Source organism: Panthera pardus, unplaced genomic scaffold (genome assembly GCF_024362965.1).
Source record: "Panthera pardus isolate Hobbes unplaced genomic scaffold, ASM2436296v1 HiC_scaffold_15, whole genome shotgun sequence".
Lineage (NCBI taxonomy): Eukaryota > Metazoa > Chordata > Mammalia > Carnivora > Felidae > Panthera > Panthera pardus.
The window spans coordinates 4,669,589-4,697,294 of record NW_026526710.1 but is presented as its reverse complement, the minus strand read 5'-3'; the positions used below and the strand labels follow the sequence as shown (position 1 = coordinate 4,697,294).

The 27,706-nt window shown below is 42.2% G+C and overlaps 1 protein-coding gene across 2 annotated transcripts; it reads right to left on the bottom strand.

Moving 5' to 3' along the window:
• Positions 1-565: 565 nt before the first annotated feature.
• TRAFD1 (TRAF-type zinc finger domain containing 1) lies at positions 566-26,615 on the bottom strand. Of its 2 annotated transcripts, none has more exons than XM_053902031.1 (12): positions 26,520-26,615; positions 24,072-24,151; positions 17,213-17,348; positions 17,050-17,103; positions 16,011-16,416; positions 14,853-15,059; positions 7,791-7,867; positions 6,114-6,344; positions 4,686-4,806; positions 3,461-3,800; positions 3,134-3,206; positions 566-2,911 (listed from the first exon to the last, which is right to left on the bottom strand). In XM_053902031.1, the coding sequence occupies exons 2-12, from the start codon at positions 24,116-24,118 to the stop codon at positions 2,852-2,854; spliced, it is 1,752 nt and encodes a 583-aa protein (XP_053758006.1). In that variant the 5' UTR covers positions 24,119-24,151; positions 26,520-26,615; the 3' UTR covers positions 566-2,851. The 2 variants fall into 2 exon arrangements, with proteins under 2 accessions (XP_053758006.1, XP_019322958.1); XM_019467413.2 differs by having other exon boundaries at positions 24,072-24,137; positions 26,510-26,609.
• Positions 26,616-27,706: the final 1,091 nt, after the last annotated feature.

The window sequence follows — 27,706 nt, the reverse complement described above, 5'->3', positions numbered from 1 at the left end:
AGTTTGAGGATCTCTGCTCTAGCCAAACAGATTGGGAAAAGAGAAAACAAATGATCAACATCAAAAAATGAGAGAAGTGACATCACTACAGATTTTACAGATATTTTCAAATAAGGTTATATTATGAACACCTTTATGCCAATAAATTAACTTACTGAAATGGACAAATTCTTTGAAAGACAATACCAAAGTTCACTCAAGAAGAAACAGAAAACCTGAATAGCTATATCTGTTAAAACTGATAAACTGTATCATACTTATTTACGGATTTTAAGAAATTGGTCTATTTCTCACAGTCCCTTTTTAAGGGCTCATCTGATTAGGTCAGGCCCACTCAAAATGATCCTTTATTCATTCAGAGCCAACTGATTTGAGGCTTTATTTACACATTCATGGTTTTGTCATACTATATCAATCATAGTCACAGTCCTGCCAACACCCAAGGGAAAGGAATTACATGTACACCATGTAAATGAATATTACATATATACCATGTACACCAGGAATCCGGAATCTTCAGGGCCAACTTAAAATTCTGCTTATCACAAATAAGGAAACAAATGTATTCACTGAAACATTATTTTTAATAAGATTTTGAAAACAACCTAAGCAACATACATAGGAGAATAAAACACAGTACATCCACACAATGAAGCGATTTTTTAAATTGAGCCATAACTGACATATATACAAAGAGGTAATCTTGAGAAAATGTTATTAAGTGAAAAAATCAAAGTTCAAGAGTATAATATGCTACCTCTGGTGTAAGAGAAAAAAAATAAGAACATACACATGTGTTTGGTTATTTTGGCAAAAAGAAACAAGAAGACAGTTTAGGGGGAGAAAAGTGAATAAAACAGAAACTAGTAAGATTGGTTGCCCACAGACAGTGAGTGAGTAGAAACAAGGTGAAAGCCTGGAGATGTTGAATGGGAGTAGAAGGTATGAGTGTTAGTGACTTTTTTTTTTTCTTTTTTTTTTTTTGAGAGAGAAAGAGAGAACACGAGAAGGAGATGGGCAGCGGGGGGGGGGGGGGGGAGAAGAGAATTTTTTTCTATTTTTTTTAATGTTTATTTTTTTAGAAAGGGAGAGAGTACACGTGCAAGCACTTACAAGCCAGGGAGGGACAGAGAGAGAGGGAGACACAGAATCCGAAGGAGGCTCCAGGCTCTGAGATGTCAGCACAGAGCCTGATGCGGGACTCAAACTCACAAACCATGAGATCGTGACCTGAGCCAAAGTTGGACACTTAACCGACGGAGTTACTCAGGTAGCACCCACCCCCTCCAGGGGGATTTTCAATCATGCCAGAAATGGTACAAGTCTCTCAGTCTTTCCAGCTTCTTTCACCTGACACAATAAGGTCTCTGAGCTAATGGACTGATTTTAACTGACATACAATATACAAAACAATCCCTATAGTTATATATTCTTTTTTCTAATCTAGCTTGTTTCTCTCAGAATAGCTCAGACCTGGATTTGAGTCCTAGCACTGCTGTGAATTATCTGCATAGCCTTATGCAGGTCACTCCTTTTTACCTATGAAAAGGGACAATTTTTCCCTCTTTCCCCACCCCCACTAGGTTGTGAGGGGAAAAACAAAGGAGCTCAAAATGACCTGAGGTCCTATGCAAACTGTGAGGTGCTGAAGGGTAATGAATAATTCTACTAAGACTCAACCGCTATGAGAAAAGAGGCTTTTAAGGAATCTGCCTTTCTCGATTCAGTTGGAGGCAACTCCGCCCCCATGCCAAATCACAACCAGAGCTGCAGAAACTGCCAGTTTCTTTGAAATCCAATAGAAAACTATATAATGAATGTCTGGCACTGAGAAGCAGCTTATGCTAGAACTGCTAGGGCTCCAGGAAGCACAGAGAAAGCCTAGTCCTGCTCACCTTTCCCCATACTCAGGGCCGACTCTCGCCTACTCTGTCATCCCTCAGGTCTCTACAGAGGGCAAAGGAGAAGGAACCACAAGACTCCACTGAACTCCAAGTACAAACTTTATTTCTATTACAAGGATGTTAATAATAGTAGTAGTAGTGGTAGTAGTAAAATAAAAAGAGGGGAAGGGGCTCTGATACTTGGTTTTCAGAGCAAGCCACGGAGCTTAGGCCTCAGGCCTGATCCCGGCAGAGCCCAGCATGGCCCTGGTGGCAACAGGGAGCCCCCAGCCTTCTCCAGCCGAAGGCAGTAAAGAAAAAGGAGCCGTGCTCCCCACCAGAAACAGAAGGCAGTTGTGCCAAATGCCGAAGAAGCAGATTAAAACAAAGCCTCTAGTGCGCTCACCTCTAGCTCAACTCATCTCCAAAAGCCTTGTTCCTAACATATATTGCAACTGGCCTGAACACTCTACCAGGTGCCTCCATACATACCAGAGGCCCAAATTCTAGAGTGCAGAGGGCCAGTACACAGGAGAGGTTACCTAAAAGTTCCCAGATCGAGGCCCCAGCAGGGAAGAGAATCACTCCACTGGTGAGTACCAGGTTTCCAGAACCTTTTCTCTCCTCTTTCCACCAGGACCATACAGCACCAAGAAGCAGTGGTAATAGTATGTCAAAAGATGGAGCCCTGGTGGGCTGAGAGGCCATACACTGTATTTCTGTGAGGCCAAAAGGCAGGCAGCAGCTAAAGCTGAAACATTTCTCAACAGCCTCCCTGCTAACCCTCCCCCAAACCTTCAAACTCCCACAGCACAATCTCAAAAGACACAAAATGGCCATAACCTAGAAAAAGTTAAAATCTGTAAAATCTCCCCTGCCCATAGAGCCCAAGAGGTGGGGCCTGAACTGCGGCAAGTGCTGCTGTGCAGAGAAGATGGAACCAACGTGCAGGTTCTTTGCCGACGCCATTACTCCTCCTCTTCTTCCTCCTCTGCATCCCCAGCTCCCTGCTGCTTGGGGGTTTTTGCCTGAACGACAGAACACAAAGTAGAAAGCAGAAGTGAAAAAGCAGTCCTCCTCCTTTAGAGCCCTGGAGATGTCAAACTTCTATGGAAACCTCCTCATCCAAAGCCAAAAGAACAGCCCTTTGGCCACGAATGCCTGACCGCTCACCTCTGACTTCAAGAACCACACCAGTTCCACCCATTTCTGAGTCCTAGCTGAGCATCATGGGCTGGATCCCCAATTACCTTTGCAGTTCTGTTGCGGTAGTTGGCGGCTGTGGAGGTGACCCGCGAGTTCCTGCCACCCTCACTCCTACCACTGAAAGAGAAGGATTGGAAACTAGTACCTGAGAGGTTGCTGAATAAGTCAGAAAACTCGGGAGAGAACAAAAACAGCCGGAACCAGACAAAAGCAGCTTTCTGCCAGCAGACCAAACAAATGAGCAACGGAAAACCCACCAATAGCAAAAGAACATGTTGGAATCAGGTCACAATACACACAAAAGTCCACACACTCCCACTATGTTCTCCCGAGCTATTCCCAAGCTCCACTCCTGGGCTACTGATTCTTACCTTGCTCCGTATCTCCCGGAAGGCCCACGGGGGAAGGAGGGTACGAGGTTTTCTGGGTAGAGATTTCGCACCGGGTGAATCACTGGAGCATGTCCAGTGGCCATGGCCGAGTTATGGCTGTTTCGATTCCGCCCCCGGCTGTCTTGGCTGTCTAAGTTGTTGAGCTTCAGTATGCGAGGAGGACTGGGCTGGCACCCAGGTCTGGGGCTTGATGTGGATGTTGACAGTCGGTTACAGGTAGCTGTCATATTGTTAATGGGTCTGCTGGGGGGAAGAGGGTAGGTGGGCCCTTTAGCCATTTCCTGCTTGATATCATCCATGTAACCAGAAGACAGATCTCCTGAGAAGAGAAAAAAGCACCAGTTTTAGGGAAAAGCCTACTCTTGCTATTAGTGCTGGATTTGGGGCAGGAGTAATAGAATTCTGGGTAGAAGAGAACTGCCTTAGCCCTAAAGACTGCTGAAACCCACATCTTCAGGACAGGTTTGGGTCCCGACTTATTTTGTCCACACTTGTTACTTGGGTCCTCAAACACAGTCTTCCTGAGTATTCAACAATGGTGTGCCAGCAAACCTCGAAAAATAATTTGTAATTGGCTTTGTAATGGTTAGGTTTAAAAAACAGCTTACTTGCCTAGTCATGCGGGTTTTTTGGGTTTTTTTTAATGTCTATTTTTGAGAGTGTGCATGTGCTCTAATGGGGGAGGGGTAGAGAAAGACAGAGACAGAGGATCAGAAGCAGGTTCTGCGCTGACAGTAGAGCCTGAAGCAGGGCTTGAACTCACAAGCCATGAGATCATGACCTGAGCCAAAGTTGGACACTTAACCGACAGCCATCCAAGGACCCCCAGACATGCGGTTCTTAAATAATATTATTACTAATGAACTTGAGTACCCTAAACTAGAAACAGGGACCCAGTGCAGACACAGTAAGATCTGAAAATTATTTCCAAATTATCAACTGCACAGATAGAAGACCTACAGCTGAATAAGCACTGATGAGCCTTTCTCATGGCTGTCCCCAAAGCCATTACCCTATAATACACTTGAGACAGCTCAGTCTAACATGGGACCACAACTAGCCTCAAGAGAGACCCCAGTGAGATCCTACTGTGCTTGGGAATTCAGAATTCAGGTAACCCCCATGTTAGAGTAGCAGATGACAAGTGGTAAGCAGGCCTGAGCCAGCAGCAGACCTGTGGCCTTGGCTCAGCCCTGGCTAATACCCTGGTGTCTGACACGCCTCTTGGGCAGCTCTGGTGAAGTCTCTGGATGCTGGAAATCCTGTCTAGGAATCCCCTCCGTCACATGGTTGTTTGCTGTGGCTGGACGTTGGTCACACTGGTCCTGACAAGAAAAAACAGAATTTGTACTTCAGAATTGAGTTAACCCTAAGAGAGGGAACAACAGGAGGAAAGGAAGGAATGGCAGGTTGGGCAAACACACCTTATGGGGGGAGGGAGGAGACAGATACAACTTCGACAACCACCGTGAAAAAGGGCCCAGGACTAAGAGGAAACACATCTGGAATGGCTCAATCATTCCCATTAGCACCTAAGGCACTAAGAGAAGCACTCTGATTTCTACTAGGATAAGGGAAGGGTTGATCTCAGGAACCCAGAAAAGCACATCAATACTTTGATCAAAGAGGATCTACACGGTTACTTCTTTCATAGTATCTCCTTGGAGACAACAAGCAGTTACTTATGTACTGCTTGATCTAAAAGCAGATGCTTTCTTATAGAAACGTGTCATGTTCTAGCAACAGCTATATCAGACCAACTACATAAATGACGCTGAACACAGCTCCAGGAGTAGCTCTCATAACAAACAAGACTAGACAGAGAATATATTTTTTACCAACAGGTTGGAATCCTAGACTGCAAAGCTGAAAAAGCACTTTATTTATTTTCAAATGTTTATTTATTTTTGAGAGAGAGAGAGAGAGAGAGAGAGAGAGAGGGAGGGAGGGAGAGAGAGGGAAAAGAGACAGAGCACAAGTGGGGAAGGGGCAGAGAGAGAGGGAGACACAGAATCTGAAACAGGTTCCAGGCTCTGAACTGTCAGCACAGAGCCCGTCGCGGGGCTCGAACTCACAAACCGCAAGATCATGACCTGAGCCGATGTGGAACGCTTAACCAACTAAGCCACGTAGGAGAGCTCCTGAAAAATAACTTTAGACTGTCTAGTCTAATTCCCTCATTTACAGACATCCCCAGTGAAGGGACAGAACCTATCCAAGGTCAAACATAAAGGTAAAGCCAGAACCAGACCTTCAGGTCTCCTGGAATTAGAGACTCAAATGCCACCAAAAGGAAGAAACTGCCTTGTCAAAAATAAAATGTTGGTCAGTGATCTCAGGGAACCTCGCATCCAAATCTTTTTGGCAGGTCCAGGATGCTTGCTTAAATGGAGTCCTGGCTCCTAGGTCCTCAGCTAATGACATTATGGTTTTAGTTGACAGAGGTAGAGAATGTCTGAAAGCCTGAGGTAGTAGACCCCTTTGATAGCTCACAGAACAGGGCATGGCCAATAGCCAGGTCAGGTTTACATGCAACTTAAAAGCTAAAGAAGCATTCTCAGTTCTAAAAGTCTCAGGTTTACTCAGAGGATCTGCATGGAATGAAGTGGACAGGTCCTCTAGAGACTCTTACCTGGTGATGGAACAGCACCTCCTCCTCCAGCTGTACCCCACAGAATTCACACGGGATGATGACGCTATCCTCTACAGGGGGTGAATTGCTCAGGCCCATCAAAGAGTCTAACTGGTTACTTGCAGCCTGCTGCAAAAACTTTTGGAAGATGACATCAGGGTCCTCCACCTCTTTGGGGGGAGTGCTGCCCATACTGAGTGAAGGTAAGGCACAGGAAGGGTTACAGCTTGTCTGTCTCAAAAAACATAGATTAAAAAAAAAAAAGCAGAAGTTAAGGAAAACACTACATTCCTAAATCATTATCTAAAAGTCACAAAATGTTAATAATGCTTAATACTGGGGAGAGAGACTAAAAAGGGTGAGTTAGGGCAAACGCAGATGAAACACTCTACTTTTATTTTTAATATTTCTGCTGTTTTGTATTTTTTTTACTGTGTTCATGTTATTTTTTCTTTAGATATTTCATTTTTGGGGTTCCTGGCTGGCTCAGTCAGAATATCTGACTCTTGATCTTGGGATCAGGAGTTCAAGCCCTATGTTGGGTATAGAGATTAAATACATTTCAAAAAAAAAAAAAAAAAAAAGATTTTATTTTTAAGTAATCTCTACACCCAACATGGGGCTTGAACTTATAAACCTGAGATCAACAGTCACCTCTCTACCAACTGAGCCAGCCAAGCACCCCAGTGATTATTCTTTTTATTTGGGGGGGGGGGGGGGGGGCGGGTTGTTTTTGATTATTCTTTTTAAGTTGAAAAGATTGAAGATTCTCCCCACAACCACAGAATAAGAGAGGCTGTTATCCCTATTAACGGGTTTTCTTATGCTGCTCCCAAGACAAAAACTGGATGTATTCAAATACTGTTACTATTCCACTTATGGAGGGGGCACATATGTTCCACCTAGAGCACAGGGATTACTTAATAGTTATGGAATGGTTCCCTCCACCAGGTAATCCTCAAACACAAAGGCTATTCTCTAACCATTCCTAAATGGCTCAAGAACTTTCAACCATTCAAAAAGAATATGACACCTTTCATATACCAGGTATTGAGAGATTCAGTAGCTAGGAAAACACAGAACCTCCTCAAAAAACTCAGCCTAGTGGTGCAGACCAACAGGGCATCAGGAGCCCATACCACAGGGTGACAGGCTAAAAGAGAAGCAGGCACAGCACTTTCAAAGAGTGGGACTTCTGACCTAGCCTTCAGAACTTAGGATAGTTTCCTGAAAGTCATGCGAGAACTAAGTCCATGAGCAAGGAGTCTGCACTGTTGAGTGTGTTGGGGAGACAGGATGGATGGCCACACACCTTGCAGGCAGAAAAAGTCAAGTGCAAAAAAAACCCTTAATCCTTCCAGGGAACTGCAAGGACTTCAGTATGCCTCCAATACATCAAAATGTGGCATGAGATGAGACCAGCTTATAAGATGGTCAGTAGAGATGTACACTAGTGACCACAGAATGGGAGGAGCAAGCGGGCCTGCCGGAATGAACATTACTTTTTCCAAGAGGGAACAAGGCAGAGTTTTCAAATCTGTAGGTCAGTCATGCCATGTTAAGAAATACAGTTGCCACTTCTGCCACAGGTGCATTAAAATAGTTTGCTCAAGATCTCATGTGGTCTCCAACACCAACGATGACCTGCACATATTCCTCAAGTAATTCACAACACACCTGATGGTCAATCAGCAGTTCCTCTGGGTAGAGCTCCTCACAGAATTCACAAGGCAACATGGTCCGGTCAGCCGTACCTAGGTATCAGGCCATACAGTCAGACTCAATGAACAAAAACAAACTCAGTTCAACCTTTTATCTCCCTTGTGAAGTTTTGTATAAAAGTCCAACTTCCTTTGACATTTCTTATATATAGCAATTTGTGGGGCTATAAATCCTCAAAGGGAAACCATCTAAGAGACAGGCGCTAGGCAAAAAAAACTTCCACTATGAAAAAAGAGATTGCTTTGTCACCATTTCCTGAGTAGGAATAAAGTGATTACTTACCCACTACTCTAATTAAGGAAGAATTCAAATGTGTACTAACTCTAGGCACTAATCTAAAGGCTTCTGTGCAGTATTTCTGTCCCCCAAGAAAACTTATGGAGATCCTACATTACTCTCATTTTACAGATCAGTAAGTTGAGGCCTGCTTATGACTGAAAGACAAATATCCTGAAAAACTCTCCCAGGGGCACCTGGGTGGCTCAGTCAGTTAACCATCGGACTTCGGCTCAGGTCATGATCTCACCATTCATGAGTTTGAGTCCCAACTTGGGCTCTGTGCTGACAGACAGCTCAAAGTCTGGAACCTACTTCACTTCAGATTCTGTGTCTCCCTCTCTCTCTGCCCCTCCCCCACTCTCATGCATTCAAGCGCACACGCTCTCTTTCTCTCTCTCAAGAATAAAATGAAAACAAACAAGCAAAACTCTCCCAGTACAAAATACCAAAAAAAAAAAAAAAAAAGATGCTCAATAAAAGTAACTTAAGAGGGCAAATAAATAAGAGGTTTAAGTCCAGGATTCCCCAAACACAACAGCTTCGGCAAAACTGCTGAACTGGAGGGTGAACAATGAGAGGATGACCTAGGTCTTCACTCTGGGTAGGAGAAAGAAGTCTCCACCAAGAAACAGTAACTAAGTTTGGCCTTTACATGGGTTTGAGTCTAGAATCTACACTTCTGGTTTTATATAAACTCATGTTTATAATTCTTAAAAACCCAAGCCAACCTAAAATTCAATTTAAAATGATCTCAGTCAGTAGTATCGCTAGGCACCTGCCAGGAGCACATATAAATACTCTTAGGAGAACACGGCAGAAAAACTGTTAAAACACATGGGCACACATGCAGGAGGCAGCAAGCCACCATGACAGCAGAAACAACAAATAGCAAAAAAAAAAAAAAAAAAAAAAAAAAAAGACTTCAGATATATTTTCAGACACTATAGAAAAATAAGTATATTTAAAAATGTTTAAAGCTATGTTTAAAATGGAATTAGGACTATCCCAGATATAAGAGATTATTTAAAATACGAGAAGACACAGTGAAGAAAAAAGAACCAAATGGAACTCAAATAGAATAAATGAAAACTATATAATCACTGAAGTGAAAACTTCAATGGACATATTGAACAACAGATTAGAAAGCAGACAGTTAAGAAGTTGCCCAGAATGCCCCACAGAGGACAAAGAAACAGAAAATTTAAGAAACAGGGAGGACAGAGCAAAAACTAACACATCTAAACAGAATTCAAGAGAAGACTACAAACAGGGTGCCCGGCTGGCTCAGCTGGTAGAGCATGCAACTCTTGATTTTGGGGTCATGAGTACAAGCGCCACACTGGGCATAAAGCTTACTTTAAAAAAGAAAGAAAAAAGAAAATGAAGAGACTACAAAGAATGGACGACAAGCAATAATCAACAAAGTAACAGATAACAATTTTCCATATAGATGAAAAATACAAATCAGGAAAGCTAGCAAAACCCTAGAGATGTAAAGCCAGAGAAACTGCATAACCTAAAAGCCAAAAAGATCTTAAAATCAGCCAGACAGAAAAGAAAGTTAAAGAAATTTTAAAAAAGTTATTGAAATTAAAAAAAAGGAAAGCTTATAGAAATAACACTAATAGATGACTTCTCTATAGGCAACAACAGAAGCCAAGAAATAGAATATCTTCCAAGAATGAAGACAAAATAATTGGCAAGCTAGAATTGTTATTACCAGAGAAACTATCACATAAAAAAAATAAAGATATTTTCAGACAAACAGAAATACAGAATTTACAATCAACAGACACTTCCAATAGAATTTCCAAAGAATATACCTTAGGAAGAAATTTATCCTAGAAGGAAGTTCTGAGAAACATGCAAGAATGGGTGAGCAAAAAAAAAAAAAAAAAAGTAAACATGTAATAAGTACAAATAAATATAATGAGTATATAAAACAAGAAATGCCTACATCATGGTGTCAAAAAGAAAATAAGAGAGAACACTAACACATGGGTTTTTGGGTTTTTTTTAATGTTTATTGGGGGAGGGGCAGAATCTGAAGCAGGCTCCAGGCTGAGCTGTCTACACAGAGCCCAACATGGGGCTCGAACACACACTGCAACCTCATTACCTGAGCAAAAGTCAGACGCTTAACTGATGGAGCCACCCAGGTGCCCCCACATCAGTAATTAAAAAAAAAAAAAAAAAAAATTTAACATTTATTTATTTTTGAGAGAGAGAGAGAGAGAGAGAGAGACAGAGTGCAAGCGGGGGAAGGACAGACAGAGAGGCAGATACAGAATCGGAAGCAGGCTCCAGGCTCTGAGCTGTCAGCACAGAGCCTGACACGGGGCTCAAACACATGCACTGTAAGATCATGACCTGAGCCGAAGTCAGACGCCTCACCTAAGCCACCCAGGCACCCCAGTAATTTTTAAGTCATAAATGGGTAATCCTAATTCTGAGGGCACTGTATTAATTGGGAGAACTTTATCACTAAGATTCAGTCTTTGTTAAAATAAACATGTTGAAATTTCCAGGGCAACCATGACAAGAATAGCGACAGAGAACATAAATTCCATACGAGAGGAAAAATGGAATGAAACAAGCAAACAAAAGTCAATAAAACAATCTAATAAATAACCAGAAAGGAGAAAATAAAGGAAACTATACTGAACCCAGTCTTCACTTGTGACTACTATGCTACTGCCTCTTACTTTCTTCCATACCATGAAAGTCAAGTCTGAACAGTTGACAAGGAGACTCACATTAAAAGACGCTGCTTAGGTGTGCCTGGGTGGCTTAGGTGGTTAAGCGTCCAGGTAAGTGTGCGACTCTTGGTTTTGGCTCAGGTCATGATCTCACAGTTCATGAGATGGAGCCCCAAGTCAGGCTCCACACTGATAGCACAAACCCTGCTTGGGATTCTCTGTCTGCCCCTACCATGCTCACGTGTGCATACGTGCACGCTCTTTCTCTCTCTCAAGATAAATAAAGTTTAAAAAAAAGATACTGCTCAGAGTTTGGAAAAGGCTTTCTTTGGGGCTAGGGCATTTTCCTAAGGGAAGAAACAGCAACTATTAGGTAAAAAACAAATCAAACGTGGGGCCCTGGGTGGCTCAGTCGGTTAAGCATCCAACTTAGGCTCAGCTCATGGTTTCTGAGTTTGAGCCCTGCGTCAGGCTCTGTGCTGACAGCTCAGAGCCTGGAGCCTGCTTTGGATTCTGTGTCTCCCTCTCTCTCTGCCTCTCCCCCACTTGTGCTCTCTCTCTCTCTTGAAAATGAATAAAATGTAAAAAAAAAAAAAAAAAAAAAAAAGAAATCAAAGGTATCAGCATACCATAAAAGGTTGTTGAAATGAAAAGAATTCAAAGCTAAACATTACAATGGGAAGCCTTGTACTGCTCCCCAAAATGCAGGATGCCTCTCTAATGAAACCAGCTTTTAAACAATCTCATTATATTACACATTCACATCCTTTTATACACAAGGACTATAAGGTCACCTAATTACCTGCTGAAAGTGGTAACCTCGGGGGAGAACCAGGAGACTGTTTTCAGTGGGTAAAGACAAAACTTAAACTCCCTCTTACACTCTTTTACAACGTTCATTTTTTTAAATTATTTTTACCTTTCTTCTTTAACAGATTGGGATATAATTTACATATAATGCAATTCACCTATCTGATTTATACACAATCATTTTTATTACATATGCAAATTGTTTTAAAATATTTTCTACTCACGGGGATGGAAAGTATAACATAGGGAATATAGTTAATAACTTGTAATACACTTACTGTAGTAAACATTTCATAATGTATATAATTGTTGCATCACTAGGTTGTACACCTGAAACTAACTTAATGTCAACTATACTTCAATTGAAAAAACCTTCTATAATACAAAGAACATTTTCTTAAGGAAGAAAATACAGCCGAAAATAGTGTTTTTCCAATCTGTGGGGACATCACCCTCTAAGGAGCCAGACTCATCCCTTTATTCAATCTTTGAATTTACATGAATTTACATGTTAACCAGTCACTATCTAGAGTAGATCATAAAAACAAAATATTTTACATATATTTACTATTAAAAAGAATTTTTTTAATGCTTACTTATTTTTGAGAGAGAAAAAGTGTGAGCAGGGGAGGGTAGGCAGAGAGAGAGAGAGAGAGAGAGAGAGAGAGAGAGAGAGGGAGAGGGAGGGAGGGAGAGAGGGAAACACAGAATCCAAAGCAGGCTCCAAGCTCTGAGCTGTCCGCACAGAGCCCAACGTGGGGCTCGAACTCACGAACCATGATATCATGGCCCCAGCCGAAGTCAGAGGCTCAACCGACTGAGCCACCCAGGCACCCCTATTTTTTAAATTAACTTATTAGAAACTACAAAAATTTTTTAAAAGGAAAAATACACCAACACCTATCCAAGTTTCTATTAACACTACCATTTACTTCCTTTAAGCAAGGCATACGACACTCTACCATTTACCCCTTTTAACCAGGACCAATTCCTATTTTATCCAAATCAACAAAATGTTAAGAAGTATCCTACTATTCTTGGAGTCACTATTCATACAGTGGTATGAAGAAAACTCATAGCTGACAGCTGTGTAATTTTAGGTCCCCAAAATCTCTTACAACTCAAGCGTTTTAAATATGTAGGACATGCATCCCTCAAACATACTGTTCTCCAAACTAGAGACCCAAAGTGATGGTTTACTGAACACAATCCAACTTTTATTTTTATTTAAAAAATTGGGGGTGGGGGAGTGGGCGCCTGGGTGGCTCGGACTTCAGCTCAGGTCATGATCTTGCAGTTTGTGAGTTCGAGCCCCGTATCGGGCTCTGTGCTGACAGCTCAGAGCCTGAAGCCTGCTTTGCATTCTGTGTCTCCCCCTCTCTCTGCCCCTTCCTTGCCCATGCTCAGTGTCTCTCTCTCAATAAATAAATGTTAAAAAAAATTCTAAAAAAAAAAATAAATAAAAGATCTGGGGGGGATAAAAAATGTTTAAATAAATAATTGTTTATTTTCTTGAGAGAGAGAGAGAGAGAGAGAGAGAGAGAGAGAGAGAGAGAGATACAGAATACAAGCAGGGGAGGGGCAGAGACAGAGGGAGACAAAGAATCCGAAGCAGGCTCCAGGCTGTGAGCTGTCAGCACAGAGCCCAACGTGGGGCTTGAACTCAAGGACTGTGAGATCATGACCTGAGCTGGTCAGATGCTTAACCAACTAAGCCACCCAGCTGCCCCTATTTTTATTTAAATGTTTATTTATTTTTTATTTTTGAGAGAGAGTGCAAGAGGGGGTGGGGCAGAGAGAAAGGGTGAGAGGGGATCGGAAGCCAGCTACATGCTGACAGCAGAGAACCTGATGTGGGGCTCAAACTAACGAAATGTGAGATCGTGACCTGAGCCGAAGTCAGATGCTCAACGGACTGAGCCACCCAGGTGCCCCCCAACTTTTGTTTTTAAAAGTTTAGTTTTATTTTTTTTAGGAACCTCTACATCCAACATGGGGCTTGAACTCACAACCCAGAGATCAAGAATCGTAGGCTCTACCGACTGAACCAGCCAGGTGTCCCAGAATTTTTATTTTTATTTTAAAAGTTGTTTGTTTGTGTGTTTTGAGAGTGAGCAAGCATATGCGAGCAAGTAGGGGAGAGGGAGAGGGTGAAAGAGAATCTTAAGCAGGCTCTGTGCCCAGTGTGGAGCCCATCATGGGCTTGATCTCCACGAACTGTGAGATCATGACCTGATTCAAAATCAAGAGTCAGGCACTTAACCAACTGAGACACCCAGGTGCCCCCAGAATTGTTTTTAAATGCAGGCAGGGAGGGGAGCAAAGTTCTTTATAGAATCATAACTATTTAGAACAAAGGATAAAAACAAAATCACTATTGCACAATTGTCAGTTATACCTGATTCAAGCAAGAAACCTTAGTGAATACAAAAAACTACTAAATAAAAGATGGTGTAAATATCTCATTCCCCCACAATCTCAAAATAACAATCTGCATGTAGCTATTATAAAGATAAAAGCTATCCATATAATGAAGGTACCTGACAGACTTCATTTTAATGAATAATAGGATAAACTGACATCTTGAGAAGGACAGCATCACCAACATAGCAATTCTGCCAAAACTGTGTAACCTGAATCTAAACATGGGAAAACAATCAGACAAATCTAAATTAGGAAAGAAATATTCTGCAAAACAACTGCCCTGGACTCTTCAAAAGTACCAATGCACTGAAAGAAAGAAAGAAAGAAAAAAAAAGACAGGTGGAGGGGGCTAAACTAAACCTAAAAAGAACACAACGTATAATCCTGGATTTTGAAAACAAAAAAGCTCCAAAGAACATTATGTATAAGTCGGGAACCTCTGTTAAATTTCCTGAGAGTGGTATTTGTATTGTGTTTACATAGAATACCCTTGTTTTTAAGATACATGCTGAAGTATTTAGGGATAAAATGTTATGTCTGCAACTTATTCTCAAATGATTCAGGGGTAGAAATAAAAATATATAAAATAAATGGAAAACACTAAAACTGGCAAATATAAACAAGGGGTATATAGATAGGAACTGTACTATTCTGACAACTTCTACAAATAAAAAGTTGGGGAAAGCAAAACAAAAAAGGCAAATCTTATCTGATGGAAAACTTACAATTGTATATAAATTATATGGTGTTAGACAAAAAAAAACCTGTAGAGACAGAGACTAGTGCAGAAAAATAACAAACCTACCCTTTATGTCATTCAGAGCATTGGGACCTTCAAGGGACTGGTCTGCACCACATACAGCCCTCCAGAAGTCCTGCTCAGCCATGCTGTGGGCCTGCCCTTCATTTTGCAGACTTAGGGCCAACATGAAGTCCAGGTTTGCACTATCTTCACCACCCTCTTTTGGGGGCTGCCGGGTTCTATTCCTTTCCTGCCTTTCTTGTTCTTCCACTGGATGGGAGAAAAAAAATAAAACAGTACTCAAAATACATTAGAGATGTTGCTACCCCTCAGCTCAAGTCCATGCCGAGCAACTATTCAAGGTTTACAGGCATCTATGCAGGAACAAAAGAGGCCTAGCCTTCCTGTTCTCATAGGACTCCAAATATTAAGTCTGCTGTGATAAAAGTCTCCACTATTATTTTGTTTTATTAATACCCAATACAATGGGTGTCCAGCTAGCTCAGTTGGTAGAGCATGAAACTCTTATTAATACCCAATATTATTGAACTATAATTATGAAACAAGCACCATGCTTAACATTTTATATATTCTCGCACTATAGCAGAATGGTTTGAAGCATGGCGTCAGATTGCTTGAATTCAGGTCCCAGCTCTGCCACTTACCTACCCTCAAAAGACTGCTTATGACAACTAAATCAGTTAATACATATAAAGCACTTTACAAATGCCTGAAGCACATCAGGTATACTCAGTAAATATTAGCTGTTAACAGCACTGTCACTGTCATTGTTATCATTATCATCAACCCTAGCTGTAATCCAACAGTAATCCAACAGCAAAGAGTTTCTACTGTTTCCCATCTATAGGAAAGTTATTCTTCTTAATGTTACCTAAATAAATAGAAACCTGATTGCAGTTTAATGTTTATTTTGAAGGAGAAAGAGCATGCATGCACGCAAGCAGGGGCAAACAGAGAGGGAGAGAAAGAGCATCCCAAGCAGGCTCCACACTGCCAGCGCAAAGCTCAACATGGGGCCCAATCCCACGAACTGTGAGATCACCATGAGGCAAAATCAAGAGTTGGATGCCCAACTGACTGAGCGATTCAGGCGACCCAATCAGGTTTCTATAATTAAGATCTATTTGCCCCCAAAGCACTCTTCCCATTTGCCCTGAGATTCTGACACCATTCCAGTTTTCTAAGCCAAACACAACTCACACAGATTATTCTGAATTGGAAAATGGGCTGTCATGTTCCTTTGGTTGGTAGTCCTACTATGGAAAAGGTCCAAGTCAAAGGCTCTCAGCGGTCTTCGGGGTAGCCTCATAGGTGGGTCCAGAGCCTCAATTTGTCTGAGGAGCTGGGATGCAATCCAGATTCCATCTTGACCCCAAGACTCATCATATGCATTAGGAGGCATGGCAACCTCATCTCTTTTTTCCTCTCCGTCTCTCCCACAAACTTCAGGATGAGTCTTCAGATCTTTCACCAGGACATTGCGCCCACAATTGCCACATAACTCCGTCCGGGCACCACAGTAATCTTCATGGTCCTTCAGTTTGAGAACAGAAAGTTCCAAATCACAGTGCTGGCAAAGGGCAAGCCGTAAAGGACACTCAGTTTCCTGCAACACAGGGTAATGAGGCAGTTAATATGCAGATCTAAGAGAGCCTATGTTTTAATCAGGGCAAGGAAAGCCAAAAATATATATTTACTTCAATATTCTCTTCCAGCCCTAGCTTTGCCTGCCATGCTTTTCTATGCATTTAAGAGTCACAGCTTCCCTCTTGGTCCCTGTCACCAGGTTCTACAGAGGGAAAGAAATTCTTAAAAGGAATCTACTCAGCCACCCTATCATCATTTTGTGCACACATTACAAAGTAACCTAAAATCAGAGGCGCCCAGGAGCAAATAGCAAAAGCATAGCAATCCAGATATGTTTGTCAAAGTCACACCAGCCTAATTTCCCTTTACCATTCCAATCTCTTAAATACCTGGTAATGAGGAAAACAGGCTGTTCTTTAGAAAGACACTGATTTCTCTAATCTGCACATTTGTATATAGCACTGGCTTTAAATTGATTGAATAAACCAGGAATTACCAATGAAGATGACCCCAAGAGTATACAGACTCAGCAGATGAAGGACAAAACTTTTATACTTATTTTGAAATTGTAAATAAAACGCTTTTAGGTCAGTAATCTCAGTAATGTTGGCCCTATGATAACGCACTCTCTTCATGGTGCAGGAAAACTAACCTCATGCTTCTTTAATTGCCTCTTCTCCAACTTCTTGTTACATTTGCAGGTCACCTATGATAAGAAGTGACAATAAATTGGCTTTGTGACAACATAATCACTTGCTACTGCAAAACAGCAAGTATAATACATTTATGAACATTTGAGTGCTTGGGTGGTTCACCTGACAATGTTCTGTATCCATGTGACTCTCCATGTCAGATTTGGGAAACGGTTCCTTGCAGATAGGACACATACCAATGTTCCTTTGACAGTGGATCTCATGGATGGTAAAATTAAACACAGGAATTTCTTTCTTGCTACAGAAACAGATCAAAGTGAAAGACAAGCATTACTGACCTCTGCACAGTGGTATCACATGGAAATCTGGCTTGTCTGATCTTTAGTCTCCATTACTTCTCTTTAGTAAATCTAGTCTATTATAAGCTCTTAAGATTGTTACTACCCCTGCTTTTCAAGAAGTCCTGAAAGTTTTGAGTCTTCTGCACAACAATGAGTTATCAGTACTATGTACTACCTTTACAAGTTCAGCCTCACTTTCTACATGCCAGAGCTAATCAAAGCCAGCAACATGAAGTCAGACACCAAGAAATGAGCTGCGCTTCTCTATTGTTTTTTAAATGTTTATTTATTTTTGAGAGCACAAGCAGGGGAGAAGCAGAGAGAGGGAGACAGAAGATCTGGGGCGGACTGCGCTGACAGCAGCGAGTCCAATGTGGGGCTCAAACTCACGAACCATGAGCTCATGACCTGAGTCAAAGTCGGACACTCAACTGACTGCCACCGAGGTGCCCCAAGCTAGGCTTTTCTAAAACCATCCATGATCCCAAGCACAATGATACACTCCAGGACTGTTTAAAAAAAAAACAAAAACAAAAACAAAAAAAAACAGAACAAAACAGCCTACCATTTATTTTCACTCTCAGTCTGAGGTAGGTTTAATCTCATTAGACTTTATTCCACTAAAAGTCAAACCAAAAAGAGCAGATGCCAGCATTGGGATAGCCAGTGGGGAACAGAAAACTGCCTCCCTGGGGCACCTGTGTGGCTCAGTTGGTTGGGCAGCTGAGTTCAGCTTAGGTCGTGATCTCACGGTTCAGAAACCGGAACCCCTCATCAGGCTCTATGCTGGCAGTGCAGAGCCTGCTTGAGATTCTCTTTCACTCTCTCTCTTCTCTGCCCCTACCCCTACTTGCACTCTCTCTCTCAAAATAAATAAGCTGAAAGAAAGAAAGAAAAGAAAGAAAAGAAAGAAAAGAAAGAAAGAAAGAAAGAAAGAAAGAAAGAAAGAAAGAAAGAAAAAGAAAGAAAGAAAGAAAGAAAGAAAAAACTGCCTCCCTTATATCCCAGATGCCTTTCAAAGTGGGCTAGATACTAGTCAGGAACATGTTCTCTGTCCTTGTTGATATAAAGTTCACTGCAGAACTGTACAAAAATGAAGTCCTGAATCCCTTCCCCCAATCTTGTCTCCTCACTCACTTTTTGCCATTCTCTTTTAGTTTAAGGAATCCAATTAAATATCCTATCTAGGGGTGCCTGGGTGGCTCAGTCAGTTGAGCGTCTGACTCTTGATTTTGGCTTAGGTCATGATCTCATGGTTCATGAGTTTGAGCCTGCGTTGGGCTCTGTACTGACAGTGCAGGGCCTGCTTGAGATTCCCTCTCTCTCCCTCCCTCTCTGCCCCTCCCTAACTCGTGCCCATGCCTCTCTCTCAAAAGAAATAAATTTTTAAAAAGTCTTGGGGTGCCCAGGTGGCTCAAGCAATTAAGTGTCCAACTTCAGCTCAGGTCATGATCTCATGGTTTGTGAGTTAGAGCCCCTCATCAGGCTCTGCACTAACAGTGTAGAGCCTGCTTGGGATTCTCTCTCTCCCTCCTCCCCAACTTGTGCTTTCTCTCTCAAAATAAATAAACTTCAAAATTTTTTTCCTTAAAAAAATATTAAAAAACAAAGTCTTTACTTTGTCATTTGGATGTGACCATCAGAAAACTCCCAATTTTAGTCTAGCTAAAAATTGTATTTAGAAAATGTGTCTATGGGGGTGCCTGGGTGGCTCAGTCAGTTAAAAGTCTGAATCTTGATTTCGGCTGAGGTCATAATCTGACAGTTAGTGGGACTGAGCCCCGAGTGGGGCTCCGAGGGGCACTGACAGCAGGGAGTCTGCCCTTCTGTGAGCATGTGCTTGTGAGCATTCTCTCTCTCAAACTTTAAAAGAAAAAAAAATGTCTGTCACCTAGATTAAAATTTCAGAAAAATTCTGAACACAATAAATAATGACAATTATACAAGAAATCTTTTTTAGTTTTTTTTTTTAGTGTTTATTTATTTTTGAGAGAGACAGAGACAGAGTGTGAGCAGGGGAGGGGCAGAGAGAAAGGAGACAGAATCTGAAGCAGGCTCCAGCTGTCAGCACGGAACCCGATGCGGGGCTTGAACTCACAAACTGTGAAATCATGACCTGAGCCAAAGTTGGACGCTTAACCAACTGAGCCACCCAGGCGTCCCTATACAAGAAATCTTTAATATCCTATTTCACCTCCAAAGCTAAGTACTACAGGAATTCTCTTCCACACTGAAATATAGACAGCTTAATTCTCTTTTACATAGTTTTAATCTCCAACCATAGTGTAAAAAACATTTTAAAGCAGGATGACTGATGTGTCTCCAGCGACAGTCATACTCCTAGTCTGAAAGACCAAGACACCAAATAAATGCAAATTCATTTTTACCAAACGGTGGAATTATTAAGGCAGCTCTTATAGAGAAACTGGAAGGTAATCAACTGTGAGATGGGAAGAAAACTCAAATGGATAAAGAAACTACCAATGTCTTGAAAGATTTAATTTCCCCTATTTCTCTAAAATTCCTAGCTTTCTAAGGAAACCAGTAGTTTTAATTAATTCAGTTTTATTTTTTTCAACTAGAGAATATTAAAATATATAGAAGGAGCTATAAATCAAAGTTATCATCTAAACCTATTAAATTAACAAAAGTTAAAAATTAGTAAATTCCACCATTAAATATGTTGTGAAACTAATATTCTAATACATTACCAGTGATACTGTAAACTGCTTAAAAATAGCCCGAAAATGTGTTTCTAGGACCATAATACAGTCTTTAACGACACAATCTCACTCTTGGGATTATGAAGATTTCATTAGTGTGATAAAATGATTTAAAAAAAACACTAAAAACGTCTAAATAAGTTAATGGCTATGTTAAATATGTACAACAAAATGAAAGTAGAGCTATATCATGATTGCAAATCATACATGTACAAATGCCACAAAAAATTAAGCTAATAATTACTGCTGAAATTCATAATTTTTAAAATAATTTTCTTTTTGGGGCACCTGGGTGGCTCAGTCAGTTAAGCCTCCAACTTCAGCTCAGGTCATAATCTCATGGCTGGAGTTTGAGACCCCATGTCAGGCTCACTGCTATCGGCAGAGAGCCCACCTCAGATACTCTGTCCCCTTCTCTCTCTGCCTCTCTCCCACTCATGCTCTTTCTCTCTCTCAAAAATAAACATTTTTGGGGGTGCCTGGGTGGCTCAGTCAGTTAAGTGTCCGACTTCAGCTCAGGTCATGATCTCGTGGTTTGTGAGTTCAAGCCCCACGTCGGGCTCTGTGCTGATAGCTCGGAGCCTGCAGCCTGCTTCGAATTCTGTGTTTCCTTCTCTTTTTGCCCCTCCCCTGCTCATACTCTGTCTCTCTCGGTCTCTCAAAAATAAATACATGTTAAAAAAAATAATAAAAAAAAAAACATTTTAAAAAAATAAAATAAAAAATTAATTTAACTGCCAAGATAGTCACACCAAACATTCCAACCAGACAAAATACCAATATAGTTGCTTCCTACCTACAGATAAAAAACAAGATGTTTTAAGTAAGAAAATGAGAACACAATTCCATATCTAAATAAAACTGCTAAAAAGCCTTAAGGATGGAGGGACTAGCAAGTTAAAGATGAAATTTCATTTTATTTGATTTTTTAAAGTTTATTTATTTTGAGAGAGAGAACAATCGAGGGAGAGATGGAGACAAAGGGAGAGAGAGAATCCCAAGGTTCCTTATGGTCAGCGCAGAGCCCAACATGGGGCTCAATCTCACAAATTGAGATCATGATCTGAGCTGAAATTAAGAGTCAGACGCTTAACTGACTGAGCCACCCAGGTGCCCCTCATTTTATTTTAAATGTTTGTTTATTTTTGAGAGAGCGTTCAAATGGGGGAGGGGTAGAGAGAGGGGTCAGAGGATCCGAAGCTGACTCTGCACTGACACCAGCAAGCCCAACATGGTGGCTTAAACTCATGAACCGCAAGATCATGACCTGAGCCGAGGTCGGATGTTCAACCAACTGAGCTACCCAGGCACCCCTAAAATTTTATTTTAGATAGAAGTGACTGAAAGGCAAGCCAAGGCTTCCAGAAAAATTCCCATCAGCCTTCTAAATGCTAAACACAAGCTAGAAATCAATTCTTTAATACATACAAAAATAAAAGTCTAAGCCTTTTTGTTTGCTTTTTGAGGGAGAGGGAGAGGGAGAGGGAGAGGGAGAGGGAGAGGGAGAGGGAGAGGGAGAGGGAGAGGGAGAGGGAGAGGGAGAGGGAGAGGGAGAGGGAGAGGGAGAGGGAGAGGGAGAGGGAGAGGGAGAGGGAGAGGGAGAGGGAGAGGGAGAGGGAGAGGGAGAGGGAGAGGGAGAGGGAGAGGGAGAGGGAGAGGGAGAGGGAGAGGGAGAGGGAGAGGGAGAGGGAGAGGGAGAGGGAGAGGGAGAGGGAGAGGGAGAGGGAGAGGGAGAGGGAGAGGGAGAGGGAAAAGCAGGCCTCACCCGAAGTGGGGTTCAAGCTCACCTGATGAGGGGCTAGAACTCACGAACTGAGATCATGACCTGAGCCAAGGTCAGATGCTTAACCGAGTCACCCAGGCGCCTCCCTCCCTTTTTTTTTTTCATTGGTTTTAGTAATCTCTACACCCAATGTGAGGCTTGAACTCATGATCCTGAGATCAAGAGTGCATGCTCTTCCAACTGAGCCAGCCAGGTGCCCCTAAAAGTCAAAGCCTCCTAACACTGAAGTTCCTGTTCCCTAGAACTACTCCCCACAATCAGAGAAGGGAGGTCACATGCAAAAACATCTTCAATAACAAACTACTCTTTTTACTGGTCTAGTGGATCTAAGGGCAGCTCACATTTTTAACTTTTTAAATTTTTTATTATTTTTAGTATATTCTATGTCCAATGTGGGGCTCAAACTCAGGGCCCCAAGATCAAGAGTTGCATATGCTCTACCAACTGAGCCAGTCAGGCAAGGCACTCCAGCAGCTCACACGTTAAAGATTATCTTAACTTTTCTTACGGAACTATAGAAATATGGCTCTAAAAACAAAAATTTTAAACCTGGAATTCAAATAAGGTTACTTAGATGAGAGGCCTGTGCTGGTTTAGTCACCCTTCCATGCTAATCTTTTTTCTTTAAATAAATTGCTTTGGCTTTGAATAACCCTCTTTTCATTAGCTTTCCATTAACTTACCCTTTTTTTTTTAAACTCCCTTAGCATAGTTATTTATATATTGTCCTGGCCTTGAGATTCCTTCAAATTGAAGTGGACTCATAAAGAGTATCGTAACTGATGACACCGCCAGTATGTTTTCTTACATAATCACAATATTTTCTTGTGATTATTTGCATAACTGATTATTTCATTAACAGTAATGGCATACGTGAAACACAAAGCTCAAGTAGTTTTTAAATTGGCAGAAAGTGATAATGGCATAGTAGAAAAAAAATACCCCATAAAGCAAGCGCCCTCTTAGAAATGAATCTTAATTCTGTTCAGGGAAGGAATACTGCAATCAGCAGTTGCTCTGACTATATCCTAATTTTGCTGAAAGCCCTGAGCAAAAATTGAAAGAGGCAATAAAAAAATAAAATTGTTGTTAGGTGGCTCGAACCTTCTATCAATCTGAGTCAAACTATTTTCCTTATTCAACATCTCTCCCCTTCTACACTTCCCTTAATTTCGTTAAGTTAAACACAGCTTTTTTTCTTTAGCATTCCATAAGAGCACTTATATGTCACTAAAATACCAAATTCTCAAGAAATTATTAGCTACACTTCTAAGTTTCATTTCAGGAAGAAAAAGCTGCTCTTTCATGTCACTCACGTGGGTTACACACGCCAAAACAGAAAGTTTAATATTCAAGACTACACCCAGTCTTCACAAACAGTTCTGGAATCACGAAGTGATAATGATTAAGCTGGACTGCCGAAGACTTTACCCAGACTTTTTTTTTTTTTTTTTTTTTTTTTTTTAAGTGGGGGAACATTCCTTTGGCAAAATCCTTTCTAAAAAGTTGAGTGGCTCTGGTTGAACTGCTCTCACTGTTAGATGTAGAGCCAAGCTCACTAAACCTCTTCCCAATCATCCCCAAGACAGCCACTGTAGCCACACAGGGAAATCTTTGCAACGCATTTGAAAAACACTCATCTACTCCAGACATTGCATTATATTTTTAGTATCTTTTTAAAAATGTATGAGGGGCGCCTGGCTGGCTTAGTCGGTAGAGCATGGGACTCTCGATCTCAGGTCTAAAGGTTGTGAGTTAAGTAGGGCAGTGCCTACCTAAAAAAATAAAAATAAATTTAAAAAAATAAAAATTTAAAAGTCTGATGTTTTTCAGAAAGACAAAAAATAAATTTGCTGATTTGTACATCAGAAAAGCGAAGCTCCAAAAACAGTGCGGTCATTTGCCAAGTCATTAACTAAAGGTAGGCACCAGAGCTGCAGACTCCCAGCTGCATCACATCACTCTATAGTCATTTCTCTACACTATCTGAACCCACCACCTTCTCAAATTAATAAAACAATGTTATATAAAATTGTTAAAAAGGCTTTAGTCCCATATATTTCCACAACATATGTGGTCTCAATTTTAACCTGCCAATAAATAAACTAAACCAACCCTTTACAGAAGCAAGTTTGTTCTCATTCCAATAACATTTCCTAGATTTAATCTCTTACCAGTTGTCACACAGTTGAGTGTCCTGGTCATCTAGAAATTCAGCCATCTTTAGCTCTTCCTGAAAACTATAAAGGAAGAAGTGTAAACTTTCAATTTCGTTTCTGCTTTTAGGATGACATGCAAAACACAAAAGCAAAACACAAGTACCCAGAAAAATGTTACCAAAACCAGTACATTAAAGCATTTTATTTAATAGCTCATACCCTTGGATTTTACCTTTTTATTTTTTAATTTTCATTGTAAAATAATTTGACTTGCAAAAACAGCACCAAAAAAAACTCCTGTATACCCTTCACCCAATACGTTTTAAACAACCACAGTAAAATGATCAAGTGCAGGAAACTAACACAATATTAATAAACCTATAGATCATATTCATGAATCATCCCACTAATTCCCTTTTTCTTGTTCAAGATCCAATCCAGGGTCACATAGGGCATACAGTTATTTCTCCTTAATCTCCTTTGATCTACGATATTTAGTTTTTCATCTTTCAGAACTTTGTTAAGTGTCCTGGCTAGGTATTTTGTAGAATTCCCTTCAGTTTGTTTGACGTTTTCTCATGGCTAACACATCTTTAGCAAGAATACCACAGAACTGATGTCGCACTCATTGTCAGTGCATTATATCAGAAGGCCCATGACGTCAACAATCTTATTATTATAGATGATGTTAACTTCGATCCTTAGCTGAGAATGTCTGCTGGGTTTGTGCACTGTAAAGTTTTTCCTTCTTTTTAAACAAGATGTCAGCACAGAGAGCAAAGTGCTGGCAATTTTTTTTTTTATCACTACTTACTTCAGATTTACAGTGACACAAAAATGGTCTTAAACACTGCCCCGAAAGGGCTCTTTCTTTGATGGATCTGACGGTTCTAAAAGAACTCACTTTTCAAAGCACATACTCATTCAACATACTGAGACGCCGTGTGCCACGCACTGGGCCCAGGCACTAAGAACACTTTACAAATTCAAGAAATATACTGTCTGATCTAACAGATCGACTTAGTAATGGAGAAAAAATAAAGAAACGGATAGACATCGAGCATTTCTATGGAAAAGCAGGTAGCAGACAAATGGAGATGAAGGGAGTCTACTTTGGAAAAGGGTGATGAGAGAACTTTCTGAGAAGATGACATTTAAACCAAGACCGGAAGTGTGAAAAGGAAGTAAGAGGATGGGCGTGGGGGAAAAACCCAATGGGGCAGAGGGCCTAAAAGGCAATGAAAGAGAAAGTAAAGGGAGATCTGGAAGAGCATAATGAAAAAGGGGACTGGTTCAAGGCCTTATCAGACAGAGCAGAAGGGGTACTGGATTATATTCCAAGCCCAAAGGTAAACCACGGATGGGTTTTAAATTAGGGAGTCACATGAGTCAAGCTAACCGCTCTGATAGGAAATGTAAAGGAGGGATGGGAAGCACCTATCTGTGACAATAAATCACGGTCCCAAAGCGTAAAGGCGAGATACTTCTCTAAGGGCGGTCTGACTGTCCTCTAGAAACTAAACCAAGACCAGAGCCTCGGATGCGGAAAGTGCCCTCTGTCGGCCAGGAGAATGGGGGTGGCGTGCAGGGCTCAGAGCGGGGCCCCCCTGAGGGTCGAGCTCCGGTCCTGACCTTCAGGAGACACGGGACTTAACCTTCCTGGGCCTCAAATTCCTCAGGCAGACAACTGACAATACTTCAAAGGGTCGTTGTACACAGTAAATGAGCGAATGCACGGAAGTGCTCTGCTAGGGCAAGTCCTCGACCTTACAAGGAGCCCCCTTCTTAGGCATTGGGGGGGGGGGGGGGCAGCTGCCCCCTCGGAGTCCAGACCCAGGAGGCGGTTTCCAACCGCCCCTTCACCCGGGGAGGCCCGGGAGTTCGGGGATGGGGCATGGAGAGGGCATCAGCTTCGCAAATAACAGCGGTTAACATTTACTGTGCCTCTGATGATCCTAAACGCTCTGCACGTTATCTTCTCCTTCAGACCACAGCCCCAGGAGGTGAAAGTCATTATCCCATTTCGGAGCCCGCGAAAGCAGAAGTGAGGGGAGACAGCCGCCGCACGGTTGGTCGGAGGGGGGACTGGAGCCGGCAACTAGGCTAACGCGACCCCCCGCCCCCCCCCGCCCTGCACATACACTCGCGGCTCCGCCCGGGGCGCGGTGCCCACAGTGGCGCTCCGGACGACGCCCACTTCCCAGACGCCCGGGCCCAGGCCTCCGAGGGGCGGCGCCGCCGGGGGCTGTCTAGGCTCCGGTTCCCTGAGGACAGCGCGCGGCCTCCCCCACTGGCCTGAGGAGACGCGGCGGCATGGCCGTCTTTCTCCTTACGGCCGCGACCCCCGGGGCCCACGGTCCCCTCGCCCACACACCCCGCCGTCAGGATGCCGGCCTCCTCCCTAACCGGGGGCCACAGGGGGCTCCCAAGGCGCGGGCCACCGCTACACTCACCCGAGACGAGAGCAAGGACTTGCAGCGGACCCGCTAGTCACGGACGCACAGAGCCGCCTCTCTCGGCCCCCGCACTGAACAACGGCCCCCGGAGCTGCCTCACCACTTCCGACCTCGCGGAGGAGCGCGCCCATTGGCCACAGACGGCCCCAGCTGTCGGCCCATTGGGTGGCACCGCTGTCGCTCCCAGGGCTCCGCCTCCTACGCGCCCATTGGCGCCTCAGAGCTCCACCGGGGTGAATCCCTGCAAGTCCCAGCCCCTGCACATCTGGGATGAGCCGCTGAGCTCTGAGCTGTGACCCTGGTTCTGCGGGCCCAACGACTGCCCCTGACACAGGCTAATAATATTTGCATGAATAATACTGCACAAACATTACCAATACGCCTAAAATATTAGGATAATTAATAGCATTTGTTCTCTTGTCATGAGCCATTAATACTTATTAGTCATTCTTGTTGCTATTATAATGCCCTGTGCAAGACCTCTGCAAGGCTCTATACGTATTTGAACACTTAGCATTTTGCAGTGGAAGAGGGAGCATCTGAGTCGCAGGTTTGACTCCCTAGTTTCTCACCTGCTGCCTGTATGGATACTCTGAAGTCCTCTTCCCTCATGAATAAAAAAAAAAAAGAAAAGAAAAGAAAAAGGATAAATATTTAAATATAACCAAGAATATACTATCCACAATGCAATTTAAAACCATGATTTTTACTGCAGATTTTTTAAATGTTTTAAATTTTTATTTATTTTTGAGAGAGAGAGAGAGAGAGAGAGAGAGAGAGAGAGAGTCAGAGACAGCAGGGGAGGAACAGAGAGGAAGAAGGGGACACAGAATCCAAAGCAGGCTCCAGGCTCTGAGTTGTCAGCACAGAGCCCGATGCAGGGCTGGAACCCACCAAACCGCGAGTTCATGACCTGAGCTGAAGTCAGATGCTTAACCAACTGAGCCACCCAGGCGGCCCTTTATTGCAAATTTTAATTGCAAAATGTTCGTGATATCGTGCTATGTAGGAAAAGCAAGTTACAAAGCATTATTTATTTGTAACAGGATAGAATATTTAGTTTAAATAGGCAGTATGTTATGTGTGATTCCAAAGATATAAAGTTCAAAAACAGGCAAAATTAATCTAAAGTGAGAGAAGTCAGAATAATGGTTCTATCTGAAGGGTATGGACTGCAGGGGAATCTGAGAAAGA

What these genes read in the sequence shown, in the direction of transcription:
- TRAFD1 (XM_053902031.1), bottom strand. Translation starts at nt 24,118, where the DNA reads ATGGCTGAATTTCTAGATGACCAGGACACTCAACTGTGTGACAACTG. An exon ending in GGCAATTAAAGAAGCATGAG is followed by an intron (nt 16,417 to 17,049) that starts GTTAGTTTTCCT and finishes CCTGTGTTGCAG; the next exon opens with GAAACTGAGTGTCCTTTACG. An exon ending in TGCTCTGAATGACATAAAGG is followed by an intron (nt 7,868 to 14,852) that starts GTAGGTTTGTTA and finishes CCTGATACCTAG; the next exon opens with GTACGGCTGACCGGACCATG.